This window comes from Stylophora pistillata, chromosome 10 (genome assembly GCF_964205215.1).
Source record: "Stylophora pistillata chromosome 10, jaStyPist1.2, whole genome shotgun sequence".
Classification (NCBI taxonomy): domain Eukaryota; kingdom Metazoa; phylum Cnidaria; class Anthozoa; order Scleractinia; family Pocilloporidae; genus Stylophora; species Stylophora pistillata.
In genome coordinates, this window is record NC_142528.1 from 19,858,690 (window position 1) to 19,877,499 (window position 18,810).

The 18,810-nt window shown below is 37.3% G+C and overlaps 1 protein-coding gene across 5 annotated transcripts in view; it reads left to right on the forward strand.

Annotated features, from left to right (window-relative positions):
• LOC111320216 (DNA-dependent protein kinase catalytic subunit) overlaps positions 1-18,810 on the forward strand; it is a 214,034-nt gene that overhangs the window by 63,289 nt on the left and 131,935 nt on the right. For all 5 annotated transcript variants that reach the window (XR_015992649.1, XM_088736607.1, XM_088736604.1 and 2 more), the window contains 6 exons: positions 11,600-11,750; positions 11,913-12,034; positions 12,171-12,360; positions 16,736-16,794; positions 17,912-17,992; positions 18,113-18,181. Coding sequence is in view for 4 of the 5 variants with exons in the window: in XM_088736607.1 (XP_088592733.1) it covers positions 11,600-11,750; positions 11,913-12,034; positions 12,171-12,360; positions 16,736-16,794; positions 17,912-17,992; positions 18,113-18,181 (672 nt within the window). In the remaining variant the exon portion in view is untranslated. The remainder of the gene's footprint in view (positions 1-11,599; positions 11,751-11,912; positions 12,035-12,170; positions 12,361-16,735; positions 16,795-17,911; positions 17,993-18,112; positions 18,182-18,810) is intronic.

An 18,810-nucleotide genomic window follows, 5' to 3' on the forward strand; every position in this document is an offset into this window, starting at 1 on the left:
TAATTCTGGCAAAATTACTACTTTGCGAAACGAGTTCTATTATGGTCAATAAAATGAAAGGTGACCAGGCTCTTAGAAATATTGACCATTTTATTAGTGGACACATTTTGTTTCAGACGAAGAGGACATATTTGCTAAATAAAGGTGAAAAAACGCCATTTTGCAAAATAGTAATTCTGTCAAAATTACTACTTTGCAAAACGAGTACTATTATGGTTAATAAAAGAGAGGTGACCAGACTCTTAGAAATATTGATCATTTTATTAGTGGACACATTTCATTTCGGACGAAGAGGACATATTTGCTAAATAAAGGCAAAAAAATGCCATTTCGCAAAATTTCGTTTCGTTTCGTTTTGCAAAATAGTACAATTTCATTTCATTTCGCAAAATAGCATAAGCTCTTCGAGCGAGATCACTTTTCTTTGACTCGACCGGTTATAATTACCACTCATTCGCGTCTGAAGTTTTTACAGTCATTGTCGATGTTTATCTTGTTTTATTCGCATTGAAATCCTTAAAAACTTCGTTAGAAATGAAAAGAATTGTTTTTTTTTTAAAAAAAGATCTCGACTAGAAAGCTAAGGCCTGGTTCAGACGCTGATCTTTTCATGAGCCGAACCTAATGCCTTGAATTAAGCACATGAAAAGATCAGCGTCTGAATCAATTTGGAACGGCTCACCCGTTCTTCCCGCCTGGCTTGGCTGAGAATTTCGCCTTTAGAACGCCTTTGGAACCGCTTTAATTCAGATGCCGTACTTTTCATGTGCCGATCCTAACGCATAAATTGTTTTAATGTATTTTGCAAGCAGTTTGACTGGTTTTACTGGAACTGAATTGGGACCGGCCAAAAAGAATGGCGTTTGAATTAGCAGATGTATTTTTTCTTAATTTGGGTCGGTCCAAATTCGAATTTAGTTTGGCTCATGAAAAGTTCGGCGTCTGAACCGGGCGTTAGTTTTCTTTAAAAAATCTGACCGATTGACATGATGTCAGTCTTTACGGTGTTGTTGTCACACTCACTTGTTCGCCATAAAATCCTTAAAAACTTTGTTGAACATAAAAAGAATTGCATTTTACTAAAGATCTTGTCTAGAAAGCCAAGTTTTCTTAAATCTAACCGATCGTCATGATGAGGCTTGACGGTGCTGTTGTCCACAACAACTCGTTCGCATCTGAAGCTGTTATGGTAATTGGCGATGTTTATCTTGCTTTGTTAGCCTTGAGACTGTTATAAACTTTTTTGGAAATAAAAAGAATTGCTTTTTACTGACGCTCTTGTCTTGAAAGCCAAGTTTTCTGAAAAAATCTGACCGATTGACATGACGAGTCTTTAAGGTGTTGTTGTCACAATAAATAACTCATTTGTGTCTGAAGCTGCTATAGTAATTGGCGATGTTTATCATGCTTTATTCGTGTTTAAACTTTGTTGGAAGAAAAAGAATGTTTTTTTTTACTAATGAACATTTACTTTTCTACATGTTTAACTTCTAATAAGTCGTACTGGATCGAGGACCAACTCGCCGACGTCTTTACTCGAATTTATACATCGGCAAGTTGGCGTTTAGACGAATTGAACAGTCTGCAACTTGACTAGATACCCAGAATCCATGTTAGTAGTACTTCTGAGCAAGTATTTGTACATAAGTGGCCAATTATGGCAAACTGTTTTTTTAATCATTTTCATGATACCCTATTCTGTAGATCCTACATTAAGGGGTCAACCTGTATTAAGCTGTTATCCCACCATTCTCTGTAAGTGATTTCTTAATTCAGGTTCAACTGTATAGTGAACAGGGTACAGCAACTAGATAATTGAAGATTACTATGGAAGACTTAACAGGAGTCCAATAGAGAGTCTGCTCAGGATATCTTTAGTCCTTGCCAGTGAGAAGCAAAATCCAGGGATAATTTTGTTTCATTTTTAGGGGTGGAATTAGATAAGAAAATCAGTTTAACCTGCATTAAGTGGTACCATATTAAGTGGTCGCCCAGTAATAAGAGCCACTGACTGTAAATATCAAGAATCTGCCGACAGTTGCAAAATTTTGTGCTTCGTTTTATTTTTTCTAAAGGACACTTTAATGAACCTTTTACGAAAATTATATCAAAAAGTTCTATCGCGCTTTTTTCTCCGAAAAATTGAAAAGTTCAAATAGGGCAATGAAACATTATGCAACTTTGGCAACTTCATACACTACAACGCGATGCAATCCTGCTGGTAAATTTTGTGTGCTAGCAGATGGTCCTTTCATCTCTTGGAAAATATTAATTTCTTGTTATGTTGTTACCTTTTAAGTCTGATTAGTGACCAATGAAAATAAAGTACTCCATGTCTCTTTTGCGGTGGTAAAATAAAGGTCAACTTGAGGGGCCTATGAACAGGTCTGCCATATATACTTACAAAATAATCATAATATACATCATCTTAAAGCTTCATTCTTGTATTTTAGTTCCTCCAATTCTCTATCTTGGGCTGCCATAAGCAGCACGTTCAGGTTTAATAGAGTTTGGCCTATTTTGTCAAAATTACAATGCCAACCGCTGAACAGGTGTTCGAATAAATTCGTGTTTTTCTCGTTGCCATGTTCCCACCAATCACGTAGCTCCTTTTTCTGCCTTAAAAAGTACACACAACCCACAATTCCCCTATTCGCTCCGACGAAGGGCTAAGGCTTGAAACGTCAGCTTTTACAATCATAACGGTGGCCAATTTATCATTTCAACTTTGTTGATGTATTCAAATTATTTCATTACCCCCACCGACGCAGCCCCAAACAGTTTCTTTAGAAACTATCAGCCTTTATTCATCAGCTTTCAAAGAGTTTGGGCTAAAAAATGACACACAAAATGCAATGCAATCCACTGTACATCTGTCATGCAAGAGGTCAAGGCCAATCTTTCAGTTTGGCCAGGAATGTACCAAACACATAACCTCTTGCATGACAGCCGTTAAACCGACGGCTGATTTGGATCATCTAGTAATGGACTTCGTGCATGCTTTTAGCTGTATCATTTTTTCTCTTTGATGAATTTTTTGGTCAGTTTCTCCCATTTGAAGGAATAATATGTACGCAATAAAAAATACATGTCACTGTGGTTGTTCAAGAGCTAAAGACCATTATTTCTCATTACCTGGCCCATTGAGTGGAAACCAATGCTGTGTTCTTAGAATGTATGTGCGCATCACCTGATTACTTGATTATAAGTGCAGTACAACATGCGGAGCACACAATCCTAAAGAGTAATCTTAAGCAGTCAAACTACATAAATTGCCTGTAGGTGACTGCTTAATACAGGTTTGATTGTAGATAACAGTATCCCCTCCATCCATCATCAGTTGTGACGATTGTGAGCCAGTAGGAAGGTCATTGATGTGCATGTTACAATTATAACAGTTACAGTCAAACCTCTATTAAGCGGTCCTCTCTTCAGCGGTTGCCCTCTATTAAACGGACACTTACAAATTCCCAAAATGCAGTTCCCTTATTTACTGTAAATTTGGCCTCTATTAAGTGGTCACCTCTATTAAGCAGATGCGGTCACCATTAATTTTAGAATTCCTAATTGGCCAATTTTATTGTATTTCACCTCCATTAAACACTCAGGTAGTTAAAATTCCAATGCTTTATTTCATACATACATTTTTTTTATTGTGTTTTGGGATAAAAGCTAGTACAGTAACATGCCAGTGGGTAACTAAGCTAATCTAGGCGGGTCATGTTTACAGGAAATAGATACAACTAAATACGGCTAAAAGTAACAAGAGAACTAAAAAGCTAGAATTGACAACAGTGATTAGAGACTACTGATAAACTAATGATATTACTAATAATAAATGACAACAGTCTTGACGGGAGATTACTGATGCATTAAACGATATAATTGAATACATATCAACTGATCAATCAAGAGGAAGATAAATTCAACTTAACTTTTTGACTGATTTTTGGAAAATCAATGTAACAATCTTCAGGATATTTTGATACGATGATACGCGCACCAGGTCCAGTTTCTTTCAAAAGCTCATCAAACACATAATAATAATAATAATAATAATAATAATAATAATAATAAAAATAAAAAAGCATTTATATAGCACTAAGCTCGACTAGTTCTCCGTAGTGCTTTACAAAATTATAGACTAATTAACATAGCAATTGAATTATAAAAAATCGTAAATTATAAAGCGTTTTTGAACAAGTATGTTTCAAGGTTCTTCTTGAAAATTGCAACAGATTCAGGTATTTTCAGGGAATATGGTAAATCGTTCCAAAGCTTGGGACCGGCAATGGAGATGGCACGGTCACCATAGTTCTTTCGAAATGTTTTTGGAACCATCAGGAGCATTTGTGATGAGGAACGCAGTACACGAGAGCCATAATTCCTTTGATGCCACAGTTCAGCAATATAAGTTGGAGCTAAGCCGTGTAGACCTTTATAGACAAGTAGAAGTATTTTGATGATAATACAATACTTAACTGGTAGCCAATGAAGTTTCTTTAATGCAGGTGTAATATGTTCCCATTTCTTTGTCAAAGTAATAACTTGCGCAGCAGCGTTCTGTATAGACTGTAGCTTGTTAATCATATAGTCAGGTAGTCCATAGAGAAGGGAATTGCAATTATCCAATTTAGATGTAATGTAAGCATGAATCACAATTTCAGCAGTTTCCGGACTGAGATATTTTCGTATCTTACTTATGTTCCTTAGGTGATAGTACGAAGCTTGACAGACTTTTTAACTTGCTCATCCATTGTTAGATGTTCATCGAAAAACACTCCTAAATCTCTTGTAGATTGAGCTGGGCTAATATTTTCATCACCAACTTCAAAAAAATTGAGTACAGGAGATTGACGAAACCTGGAACTGATGATCAGTAACAATTCGGTTTTATCTTGGTTGAGCTTCAAGCCGTTCGATATCATCCATGAATCAATGTGTTTTACAGACAATTCCACTTGAGATTTAACTGTTGATAGTTCATCTTGCGAACTTGACAAGAAAGACATAAATTTGCGTGCCATCAGCGTATAAATGATATTGTAGACCATAGGTCTTAATAATATCAGCTATTGGAGAAGTATAATTATATTACATACAATAATGGGCCCAAAATAGGTCCTTGTGGAACGCCATGTACCAATTTGCGTAAAGTTGACTTACAGTTTTCAATTTGTACAAACTGTTCACGGTCCATGAGATAAGACTTAAACCATTGGATTACTTTTCCTTTTACACCAAATCTTTGCTCTAGTCTTGACAACAGTATAGAATGGTCTACCGTATCGAAGGCCGCAGACAAGTCTAATAGTAGCAATGCAATAGAATGGTTTGTATCAACAGTGCGTAGAATGTCATTCTGCACTTTAACTAAGGCGGTTTCTGTACAATGGAAAACTTTATAGGCAGATTGGAACATCTCACCCAAGTGGTGCTTCGTTATGTAATCGGTAAGTTGAACCGCCACAGACTTTTCAATGATTTTAGAGACAAGGCTTTGGTGTGATACTGGTCTAAAATTAGCAAACTGGTTGTGATCAGCATCGGGCTTCTTTAGAAGAGGAGAGACAGTAGCAGTCTTGAGGGATTTAGGTACAGTAGCTGTATCGAGTGACATGTTAACAATCTTTGTAATAACTGGAAGTAGCACTTTAACGCATCCTTCAAAGACGATAGATGGGATAGGATCTAAACAGCAAGATTTATTAGAAAATTTGGTGGTGTACTCCACAATGTGCTTTTCTGTTACCCCAACGAAATCACAGAATGACGTTGAAATCTCAGTAGGTGGCTCCAAAGTGAGATCATTGCTGATTGCATCTTGTTTAGCTAACTGTGAATGGTGGATTTTGTCAATCTTCTCAGTGAAGAAATCAGCAAATGAATTGGCCAGCGCTGCGTTGTCATGACAGATAGGATACCTCTTGGGAGTTTATTTCTGCAAGAGCTTATTTACGGTAGAAAATAACACCTTTTGATCATATGAGTGCTGTTCGATAATAGATGAATAGTAATCAGATTTTAGTCTAGCAATGAGATTAACAACAACATTGCACTGGTTTACATAACGCAGGTGATCAGACGGCAGTCTTGTTAGGCACCAGTTTCGTTCAAGGTTCCTTCTAATTCTCTTCTGCTCAGTCACTTCAGGTGTATACCATAGAGCCTTTGGTCGAACTGTAATCCAACGATGTTTTACTGGAGCATGTTTGTCAATTAGAGAGAGCAGTGTAGTATCATATTTATCGACCAGTGAGTTCAGATCTGTGCATTGTTCATCAGAGAAAGCATCAATAAAGTCAGTGCAAAAACTCTCCATATTCAAAGTGCGTAGATTCCTATTAGTTACCGGTTTTTTCCTCAAAGTTGGATATTTGTAGGCGCAGTTCAGAGAACAGCATAGTGGTCTGATAGTCCAGGATCCATGCATCCTCGGAGACCCAGGGACTGAGTCGATTTCAAGTTAGGGTATGAAGAGCCCCTGGGGACATTGTCTTACAAGACTAGTTCCAAACGGTCGCAGTCGTTCTGCCATCTGATTGGTGCCAGAAAATCTTTGTGTTTTTCTGCCCAATCAAAGTGAAGTGTGCTTTAGAGTCCTTTCGTGTGTTTTAACACGGACATACACTAGTAGCTCAGTTTGCTCGCTATGTTTGGAGGCATATGGTATTTCGTGGACTGGACTGGACTGGACTGGACTGGACTAGTAAAACGCGGACTAGTAAAGCGCGGACTAGTAAAACGCGGACTAGTAAAACGCGGACTAGTAAAACGCGGACTAGTAAAACGGGGACTAGTAAAACGCGGACTAGTAAAACGCGGACTAGTAAAACGCGGACTAGTAAAGCGCGGACTAGTAAAGCGCGGACTAGTAAAGCGCGGACTAGTAAAGCGCGGACTAGTAAAACGCTGACTAGTAAAGCGCGGACTAGTAAAACGGGGACTAGTAAAACGCGGACTAGTAAAACGCGGACTAGTAAAACGCGGACTAGTAAAACGACAACAACAAAAAAAAACAAATTCATACGAAGGCGATCATAACACTTAATGGCAAGCCAATTTAGTAAGTGACAATCCCTGTTTGACTTTTAAGCTGCAAATGGGTTTGACATGCGCCAGATACAGACGAATTTATAAGTTTAGGCTAACAAAGAATTTTATTCAGCACCAGTTCAAAATCCTAAAATACACTTTCGTCGTAAATTTCACGGCAGAAACGCAGGAATTCGATGAATAAAAGTCGTAAAGATTTACCTCTGTTCCGTTTTAAAATGTCACAGAAAGTCAAATTGTAAGTGAATGCAAATAGGTGTTTTGGAGTTGTCAGTCTGCTTGTTTGTTTTCTGTAATGGCGTGTGTAAATTGGTGTTTCTTCCACCGAAAAGCTGAAGTCAATAAGACTCTTTCTACCTAGACACAAGGAGATTTAATGCGACTTTGACAGGGAAGAGTTCCTTTCCTATGAAGTTTAGTGAAAAGTGGCCTAACTTTGAGCGCATTTGTCTGGTCCCAAACACCAGCATTCTTGTTTTACTTGGTTTCGATAAAAGATAATTATTAGAGCACCACTTGGCAATTTGAAGAAGGTCATTGTTTACATTGGTTACAGCTTTGACACTTTAACAGAACCGGACATGCATTAATTTAGGTGTCTTTTTGGAAACATTGCTGCTTCATTTTGCTCCCAGTAAGTTCTTGCTTCCCGAGACACACACTTTAGACTATCCTGCAGTAGCAATTGCTGTAGATGACTCTGTTTATGTTGATGACTCGCTCAAAACCTTGGAGGCAAATTTTCTTATTTATTTTCCATGGCTGATTCAATTTACGAAAATGTTTTTCATACGAAATAGTCATCAACATATCTTTGCAGCCTATACAGCATTCTGCACGCATGCCCCTTTGCTTCTAAGGGTTGCATTTCCCCATTGAGGCTGTGAAATTTCCTCATTTAGAGCATATGACTGTCTTCCTTTCAAGCCCTCTGTCTCCAGAAACCTTTTAAGTGATCACTGTGGGCAGAAAAGTTTTATATACGGACTCAGAAAACGTGTTGTAATGGTCCGCGTGCAACGCAGAGAATTTCAACCAGTTCTGTCCAACCGGATTGGTCAAATTTTATCTACCTTATTACATGCTTTCACCAACAGCATGTAATAAGGTAGATTAAGTCTGGGTTCAACTTTCCTGGATTGCATTTTTACTCTGACGCAATGATCATTTCTATATTCCCAGAAAAGGTTGACATTGCATTATACAGCTACTTTTATGTCGGGGCTGGAAGTATTGTAGTTGATGGTTTGATGGCCTAAAATTGAAAAAAATAGCCTGATGTTTCAATACAGAGGATACAATAGTAGCAAAGCATTGAAGGATCGCTTGATTCTTCTCATTTGACATGTATGATTGTTTGGTTTACTTGGAATTATTCGATTGGTGACATTTATTGAAAATACCGGCATGCCGGCCATAAAGTATTTTGAAAAACTTGCTATATAGCCACAGCGTTAAATCGGATGCTTTTAATGGAAATATTGTTGAGTATGTGTGTATTATTACTTGCATTGTGCAGTGTGTCCCAGTAGTTGTATTTTGTTTGTTGTTACGTTGTTATGACAATTTTCTCTGTTCGTGGAAATCTTTCATTAAAAAAGCCTTCTCCCCGGATGTAGATTTTTCGTTATTACATTATTTACAGCCGGGTACTTTCCAAGTTATTACGTTGTTGCGATAATTTTCTCTGCTCCACCTTTAATTAACCAGATCTTCCCCCCTAGTGTAGATTTTTCCTTATTTCGTTATTACGGGAATTTCTACTCACCGAAAGTTTTCATTATTATATTATTACAGGCAACTTCTTTGGACATGGAAATTTTTCGTTATTATGTTATTACAGTCAAATTTTCCTCCCCTTGCGTAGATTTTTGGTTATTACGTTATTATGGGTACTTTTATACTCGCCGAAAGTTTTCGTTATTATATTCTTACAGGCAACTTTTTTAGTAGTGGAAATATTTCATATTACGTTATTACGGGCAAATTTTCGAACCCATCGCGCAGATTATAGGTTATTACGTTATTATGGATACTTTTGTACCTGCCGAAAGTTTTCGTTATTACATTATTATAGGCAACTACTTCAGTTGTGGAAACTTTTTGTATTACGTTATTACGGGCAAATTTTCCACCCCTCGTGTAGATTTTTGGTTATTACATTATTACAGGTACTTTTATACTTGCCAAGAGTTTTAGTTATTCCATTATTACAGGCAACTTCTTTGGTCATGGAAATTTTTCTTTATTACGTTACGGGTACTTTTCTACTATCCGAAATTCTGCCGGTAAAAAACGAAGAAAGGATAAAACAAGGACGTTGAGGGAAAGGAGAAAATAAGGAAGTCATCAAACAAAAGAAGAAAGTAAAAAACTATTATGCTGTGACGAAGTAATAAGGAAAAAAGAAGGAAAAACAAAACCTATAATGCGCACCATATGAGCCAAAAGGGCACAATGAGCTGATTTCTAACTCATCATATTTCCCAGGATGAAGCCATGTCTTGGTAAGTGCCAGAATATCGATGTTGTTATCCACAACATAATCCTTGATAGCCATAGCTTTATTTCTGATGGATCTGATGTTAAATAGAGCAAATGTGTTTTTTGTAGTGTTAGTTTGATTAGGCTTTGTAGTGGCAGTTGACTTAATTGGAACCAGTGAGCGTGAACTGTAATTGTTGATTGAAGGCGCATATTTAGCATCAATGCGTGGAGTAATCCTCACAGGAATTGAGTTATTGTATTCTTGAGTAAAATTAGTATTCATATTCGACGAGTTTGAGGTTGAACTATGAATAGTGAAATCTTCGAATATTGGTATATGCTTCAGCAAATAAGTCCATTAAATCTTGTTCTTTGTTAGTTAGTGTAGAGCTAATGTTTCTGTAAGCATTAATAAATATATCCATGAGATCTGTAGTCGACTGTTGGACAATAATCGATGTAGAATCAATTGACCGATGAAGCAATCCATGAAAACCAGTAGGACCAGGATTTTTAGAGATATCTTGATGAACAGTTATATCTAAAAGAGAATCATGTCCTGGGATAGCTAAGCTTGTGATTCCATGCTTGGTAGCTGAATTCAGCTCATTGTGTTCTATGGAAACCATTTCTTAATGCTAGCTTGATAGAAGTTGTACATTGATAATAATTTGCATCAGTAAAACATTCCTTAAATCCTTCATGAGACTCATTTTCCACAATCAGGTCATAAAAATTATTACGCTCAATGCAAAAATTTGCTCTTAAAAATTAAGAAAACTATAGGAAAATGAAACATTGCAGGAGCGCCAAATAAGGCCGAGCAGCCATGACACACCTTTCAAAATAGATATGATATACATAGCAGATTAATAAGAGTGATTTTGTTTGGGTTAATAGGCCTTCAAAGGCCCACTGCAGTGCATGTCAAACTCTTCTTTTATTAACTTCGCTTGCAGCCAACCACAAGAAAAGCTGTCACCTTCAAAGAAATAATTATTCGCAAGGAACTTCGAGACCGTAGCCACCTCCTCTGTTTACTTGTTTCTCCTTGATTATTACGGTACAAAGGGCAGAGGAAGTGGCTGAACAGCTGAAAGACTTTGCACAGTTTAACGGTCAAGAAGAACGGTCGTTGGCCTTAAGCAAAGTGAGCGATCGATTTGCTCCATGAAATCAAGTTACGCAGCCCTAAATTGTAGACAACCATAACCGATTTTTTCACATCAGGTTGAATGCAAAACTTTATTAATGTGGTTTACAACAAAGGTGATTACCTTTCAAACAACGTTAGTTCTGTACTGTATAAGCGTGAACTTCCTTGAATTACTTGATGTTTTTCTAATTTTTGTGTTGCTGTTGTTTTGAACCATTGCAATATACTGTGTACATTTTACAATTTCATTTTTACCATATTTATACCACACTTTGGGAAACCTCTACTAAGCGGTCAACCTCTATTAAGTGGTGAGTTGACTCTTTCCCGAGGGTGACTGCTTAATAGAGGTTTGACTGTAAATCCTACTCAGGCTTGCTGAATATGAGATTGCTTGTATAACGTATCATCTCATCTATGGGGCACCCTCAGAATAAAGGCTGATAGTTTCAAAAGAAACTGTTTGGGGCTGCGTTGGTGGGGATAACGAAATGATTTGAATATATCAACAAAGTTGAAATGGTAAATTGGCCACCGTTACGACTATAAAAGCTGACGTTTCGAGTGTTAGCCCTTCGTCGTCGCTCTGACGAAGGGCTAACGCTCGAAACATCAGCTTTTATAATCGTAATGGGGGCCAATTTACCATTTCAACTTTGTTGATATATTCAAATTACACCCTCAGAATAGTTGTGCAATAGTTTGGTGAGCTCATGGTGATAATGATAGATGGAACAAAGGAATCACTGTAAGGATGGTAAAGCAAATGTCATAGTCCTAGAGGAAGCCTAAGTTGTTTACATCATTTCTGCCTGGCTCTGATCTATTTGGCCCTCTTTGTGTTAAACTGTTTTTCACCTTTTTTATCACAAAAGTTACCTTTGTCTGTTAATTTCTTAGCTTACGTTTAAGCTTGGTTTAAGTTACACTCCTTTGGCTGAAGCTGGTCTAGATGCCCTAGAGAGCTGGACTACCGCCCTTCCTGCTGAGGAACTGAAGCCATTTCTTAGAGAAATCTTGCAGTGTTTGGATGGTTATCTTACGACACTAGGTAATTCAAGCAAAGCCATTTAAGATGTAGTCATTCATTTTATTGCATTGTAGCAAGGCCCTGAGTCTTTTTGGGATTACCGGTACTTGTCCATTGAATAGCTGGAAAAATGTGCCACTTTTACTTGGTCTTAAAATGTGCTCTCTTCACATCAATTTTCAGGAGACATCCAGTTACATAATGAGTGCAACACAATTGTACTCATTACATCATCCCATCATACTTCACGAGGCAGGAAACTTCCACTCAAACTTTTAAAAATGAAACCACAATCACAGCATCAAGTGAGTTTTCTAAGTTCAGTAATCCTCTTTGTAGAGCCCAAGCATTTTACTACTTTTTCCAGTGTATTTCGACCACATTGCATTTTTTCAAGTAGATTGAATAATAAGAAATTTTATGTTTGACCTGAATTCTTAGATGACATTGACTCCTTTGGCAAAGGTTCATCACAAGATTCTCAGGATGTTTGGTGGCTTAGGAGGTGAAACAAACATTATGCTCCTTGATAACACTGGCATTAATTCTTCCAATGCAGTGGTTTGGGACACTGAAAACCATTTAACATTTGCTGTACCTTTCCAAGACATGAAGCCCAGTATATATTTAGGTATGGTTTCAATGCCTCTATACAATTGTGTTAGCTTGACCATGATATGTGTATTGATGTTATAGGACTCTTGCCCTTCATCCTTGGAAAGGAAGGAGGGGGTTTCATCTTGTGTGGATGTAACGAGCGCTATGGCTACGGACAACTACATTTGATCAAGCAGAAACCTTGCAAAGAACTCATTTAATGCCAAGATCGTCAACCTATATACACAGTTATAATTATTCTATCACATATTTGATAGGGGTATTTGATAATGCACAATAATATGCACGATCATTCGTCACACCTATCCTCTTACAAAAAAGAAACTAGAAGTGTCACACAAAAAAAAAACAGAATGTCAACACGTAATCGCTGAATCGCTGGACAGCTGGGGGTCTCATCACGTAATCACTGGACGGCTGGGGCTCTCATCACGTCAACACGTAATCCCAAAATCTTGTCAGGAGTTTCCGTTCTCTCTGTGATCTTTGAAGGCCTGTTGTGGGCACTTCCAGCCGGAAGGACGGCGGCTCAGCAGACGGCACTTCGGAGGTTGGAGACAATGGAACGTGCACTGTCGTGTGTCGAGGTGATACTGTTCCAGAACTACTGGGCAGTTGTGTTTCCTATGGAACAACGGTCTGGCTCAGAACAGGAGTCTCGTCAGTTTTAATAATGTCACGCCGGTTTCTCCTAAAAAAACTGCACCTCCAGTCTTGATAAGGAAACTACGAGGACCCACCGAATCCAGACAGGTACCTGGTGTCCAGACCTTTTGCCCAGGCAGTCTCATTTGCACGATTTCACCAGGGCTAAAGTTAGAGGTGGCTTTCGTGTCGATCATAGTATTTCTTCTGACGACGTTTCTTGAACAACTGGACATAACATGTACATTGTCACGCAATGAATAACGGGGCCTCAGAAGAGACTTGGACATGGGCAACAACGTATGACAGCGATGACCCATTAACCACTGTGCAGGGCTGGTAGCCATTCCCTCTGTTGGGGTGTTACGCCAATCCAACAAAGCTTGGAATTCAGAAACACCCAATTGTTTGCATTTCCCAAAAAGATATTTCACAGTCTTCACAGTCTTCCCTCCTTTCCTAGAGGTGCTGACTCCTGAGTGAAAGAATGTGCTATTGCGGGTGTATGCATGATGTGCGAAAGCGTGAAAACTGTCCAGCATTTGGAAAAAAGTGTAACATGTGTAACAAGCAAAGCCATTTCGCAAATGTGTGTTTTGGATCGGTGCCCAAATCCTCCCAGCGAAGCAATGGTGTCCATTATTTGGAAGGTGGATTTTCAGATGATGGATCTTTAGACGAAGTTTTTGGCGTGGAGGAGATTTCAGTGGTGACTCTTGATGATTCACAGCTTGTAACATTAAAATTGGAGTCAGGAAATTGTCTTTGCTTTCAGCCGGACACTGGAGTACAATGTAACGAGCACTATGGCAAAGGACAACTACATTTGATCAAGCAGAAACCAAAGAACTCATTTAAACACGAAGGCGCGCTATAAAAGGAGCCTTAGGTCCCACTGGACCATTAATGTCAATCAACCGTCGTGTGATGTAGAACTCTTAGAGTCAAGTCAGCTTGAGCTACAGATAATACAAAGCAGTGAACGGCAGGCGCATTCCTCAAAATTGTTTTATATCTTCATCACAATACAAGAATTTTTGAGATTTGTATTTCCTTTCTCCAATGGAAACTGTCTTTATTTGTGGTGGTAAATTTGAGATCGAAGTAGGTGGTTTGCACGTTACCTCATGCCACCATGCTGGTGGAAGTAAACAATAGATATCTCATTAGCTCCTTTTGTCCGTCTACCAGCATTTAAATTTGACCTGCACATGTCAACAGTGAGTTACAAATGAGCCTAGGTCTTCCCAGGGAAGACTTCCTTATATAGCGCGCCTTCGTGTTTAATGCCAAGATCATCAACCTATATACACAGTAAGGGAAACAGCCCTGGTGTAACACTAAATGCTCAGAACTAACATACTTAGAAATCTGTGAACGGAGTAAAGGAAGTAGAAATTGGATCTTGGGAGCGGAACACAGAAATTCATTGTTATAATTATTCTATCACATATGTGATAGGGGTATTTGATAATGCACGGTAATATACACGATCATTCGTCACAGTGGAGTGTTCATGGGTCAAGTGACTACTTTCATTCCTCTGATTTAGCTGCATTTCATTCAATAATCAAGATAGTATACTTACTAAACAATACTTGTAATTAGTTATTTTACTCTTACTTAATTAGGAGAGTAGTTCATGTGGAAAAAAGAGACACATGTGTTTACCCATATATCTGTAGTCCTAATAATCAGTAACTAGCACCATAGATGCCGTGATGCCCCAACTTAAAAAATTGTGTCTCAAAAATTAACTAAACATAAATCTGGCAGAAGTCTAGAGGCCACATTCCAGAAAGCCTTTCATCAAACCATGCAAGGAATAAAACCACACCAACCACTGCAAAACTATGCAAAACCCTTAACCTTAAATTTCTACAGGAAGAAAGCAAGGCAAGTGTAACTATACTGACCACATGAAAATGGAGGTGGGCTACCACCCATGCTAAAAGCCAGTGTTGATTACAGGAAAATAATATTTTGAAAAATGCAAAAACTGTTTCCATGAACTTGCAAACAGCTAAAAGCTCAATAACTAGATTATGATGATCTAGATAAAAAACAGATCATGCTGGATTTTTTCCAACTAATTTCAACTTTTCACTGTCCATTTTATTTACCCTTCTGTTTGATGCTCTCCTAAATTTGTTCAACAATTTTGCCCCACGTGCCAATGATCTACTTGCACTGTAAGTATGTAATTGGTTTTTGTTTGCCTTTGTTTTGGACTTGAAGTGGGATAGCTCCTAAGAGATTACACGTGTTAAAGCATTTAGACAGAAGCACATGAGAACAGGCTTGCATGACAATGCTTCCTTTAAAGCTTTGAATGTCTCTTTGCTCCTTTCCCTAAGACTCTCTCTCTTGATTTTGCACGAAGTTTCTTACTGAGAGGTTCCATGGTTATTGCATGGTTTGGTATGAATTTCACAACAAAACTGCACATTCCAAGAAATATAAGATACCAGTGGCAGATCCAGACCTTTGAGTAAGGGGGGCAGGTTTTTTGTGGGTGTACGCCTGCTAGCTTTTCTTCCCTAAGCACAACTGAGCATGCTCTAGTTTTGCATAAACCAACATTTTGGCTGAGGCAGGCCTGCATGGGGCCAACAATTACTGATATTGAAAAATATGACCATATTGATTAAGTGAATCACTGGTGGTCAAGTGGATAAGAACGTTGACTCTGAATCCAGAGGTTGGTGGTTCAAACCTGGGAAAAAATTTAATTGGTAATTAAATTAAGCATAGAATTTCATGTAGGTGTTGTGCTGATAATGGTAGCATGATAGGAGAAGGTTGGATAAGGCAATGTAGTCAGGGGGGTGCAAAATGAGAGAAAAGGAAAGGGTGTCAAGAGAAACTTGGGAGGGGATAGTGGCAAGTTTCTACAAACTTCTTATTTTTTTTGTACTTTTTCAAGAACCCTAAAAAAACCATGCCCCTATTTTTTTTACCACACCCCATAAATAAAATCCCTGTTTTAGACAGTTGATTGAAAAAATCATCTTCTTAAAAAAAATTTACTAAGTTGAAAAAGAATTACCTTGTTAAAAGTAAAACTAACTAAAAGACTGCTGGGAAATGGATATGACCCAATCTCTTTAATTTTCTTGAGTTTCAGGTGTGTGTATGAATTTTTTTTATTATTTTACAGATCTCTATTTCACAAACCACAGATTTTCATTTTGTATTGTTATATTTCGCAAACTACCTTAAGCCTTTGAAATATTTAAAATGATTGGAGAGTCAAAGGCAATCAAAGGTTTTAGACAACTTGCAGGGCTTTTTTTCAGGTAAAATTGCCTTGATATAGGAATAATTTTTATTCAGTTGTGGGTTTATTGTTACGATTACTTGAAATGTGTTCCCCAAGTTATGTGAATGGATACAATTTTCGACCAGTTCTGTAGAATCTCAGTAGTGTTTTATGTAAGAGGCCCTTCATGTAATGATATGTATTGAAGAAAAAAGGAAAAAATCCTAATGTGAATAAAATCAAAGTATGTTAACTGCATATGTTGAACCACTGAACTTCAACAATCAAACTTTTAGCGCTCTTGTATGTCAACTTTTTGGTGACAGTGCTCAGTCAATACATGTACACTAATTTGTCACTCACTCTGGAGAACACAACCGAATGACAGTTTAGCGTATTGAATTATCATATTAATTATTTTTTACACTATGAATGCTAAACAAGTGTGGATCCTTGTAACAAAATCATGGTTGTTTTACAGATCCATTCTTACCAAGAGTGGTGGAGCTTGCAGCAAAGTCTAGTGATAGGCAAACAAAGGTACTGTTGTATTATACTTCTCATTGCTTCAGTATTGTGCTGTTTTGTGCTGCATATTTTGAGCAGGTTTTACACTCTTCTTAATCAAAGCACTGAACATCCAGAATAGATTTTATTCAAGGAGGAGTGAATCAAAGGAGATGATGTTCACTCCTCTCCAGGATGGATGATGGTAGCTATAAGCAACAGTTTTAATTGGTGGGCTCTCTCTTGATGCTTAGGAATAAGTATTTGTCATTTGATTTTTTCATTACAATACAATACAATATTTTATTGACAACTCCCCAAAGGGGCTTTTCAGTGACAATGATGATTAGACAATAGCAGTAACAATAAAAATTAAAAAAAAAGGGTAATGGTTAAAAAGAGTAATGCTATATACATTATAAAATTTCAATCATGAAAAATAATTTATAGAGTGTTAGAACTAGAGTATAACTTAACTATAAGAACAGAAACTCGGGCTAAATCAAGTCAAGAATTTTTTTAAAAGGTCTGATTTAAGATTACGTTTAAAACTAGCTACACTAAGACTTGATTTAAGTTTATGGCTAATAGTATTCCAAATACTTACAATGCAATAATAAAAGGACCTCTGGCCAGTTTCTGTTTTACAGAGTGGAATGTTCAAGTTCTGTGAACTGCGGGTCACTTGACCAGTAATGCTACCCCTAAGAATAAACTTATTACTTATGTATTCCGGTACAAGACTCATCATGCACTTAAAAGCCATGACGGTGTCTCTTAGGTGAAGGTTTGATTTAACGGAGATCCAATTTAAGCTTTTAAGAGAAGGAGACACATGGTCATAATTATTTCCTAACGTTGCATACGATTTGAGGAGCAAAGTTTTGTATGCCTTGCAGCTTCTTTATATTACTGTCTGTGGTATTCGCCCAAACTGACGAACAATAATATAATTTACTAAAATTTAATACTAAGGAATTGATAATAATAATCAGTATATCTATCCTAAATGCGTGCTTTATGCGACTTATTTGTCCCAATGTGGACATACACGAGGATACAGTTTTAATGACATGTTTGTTAAAGGTGAGATTTTTGTCAAAAATCACTCCGAGATCTGATTGTGATGATTATGGAATAAATTCAACAGGTTGCAGCATGTGAATGTCTTCACTCTCTTGTACACTACATGCTTGGCAAAAGTGTGACTCAGCCCCAAGGATTCAAGAAAGTAAGAACACTTGAATTTTACCTTTCTTGTGTTTAAAAATTTGATTGACTTCATGTCTTATCATGTTGCATTTTAAAGGAAGAACTTGTTCAATATTTTTTTATAAACTATTTTTTACAGAGTCCGATGGAACAGTTGTGGAAGCATGTGTTTCCTACACTACTGCAGCTGGCATGCGATGTGGAACAGGTGAATTAAACATGATATGTCTCTTCTGAAAACAAAAACATTTATTGTAACATGAGTTGAAATGAATGAATAGATAAGTAGTGAATGAATGATAAAGTAAATGTCCAGTAAACTTGCCTTATAGTATTTAACATGTCCTTTGGGGTGGTAGAGGTCTTTGCCATCTGCATCATCTCCGTCTTAGAATGTTAGTATAATTTACCTACATGTATTCTTCTTCATCCAACTTTAGGGAGTTTCTGTGTTGTTATTAACTCTGATAAAGGGGTAACTCTCACAATGTTAGCTCTAGTAACTCTCAATGGTGAACAATTTACTTTGTAAACTCATTTGATAAAATTATACCCCCCACTGAGAAAGCACCAAAGTTTCTTTGGAAACTAATTACCCACTCTATTCATTAGGGATGCATGCAGTTCCAAGAGTCATTTGCATGAATATTACTTGCATACAAATTATTCTGATATAGAGTTAAAGAACCTCTTAAAGAGATTCCCTTTCAAGTTTTTTTAACAGACATTGGATCAATGAAAGTAGTTAATAATGCAAATTTTGGTGGAAGAGGTCAGACACTTTTTTATCCACTTTCCACTCCCTTTTATGAATTTTCTTTAATCATTATGTACAGG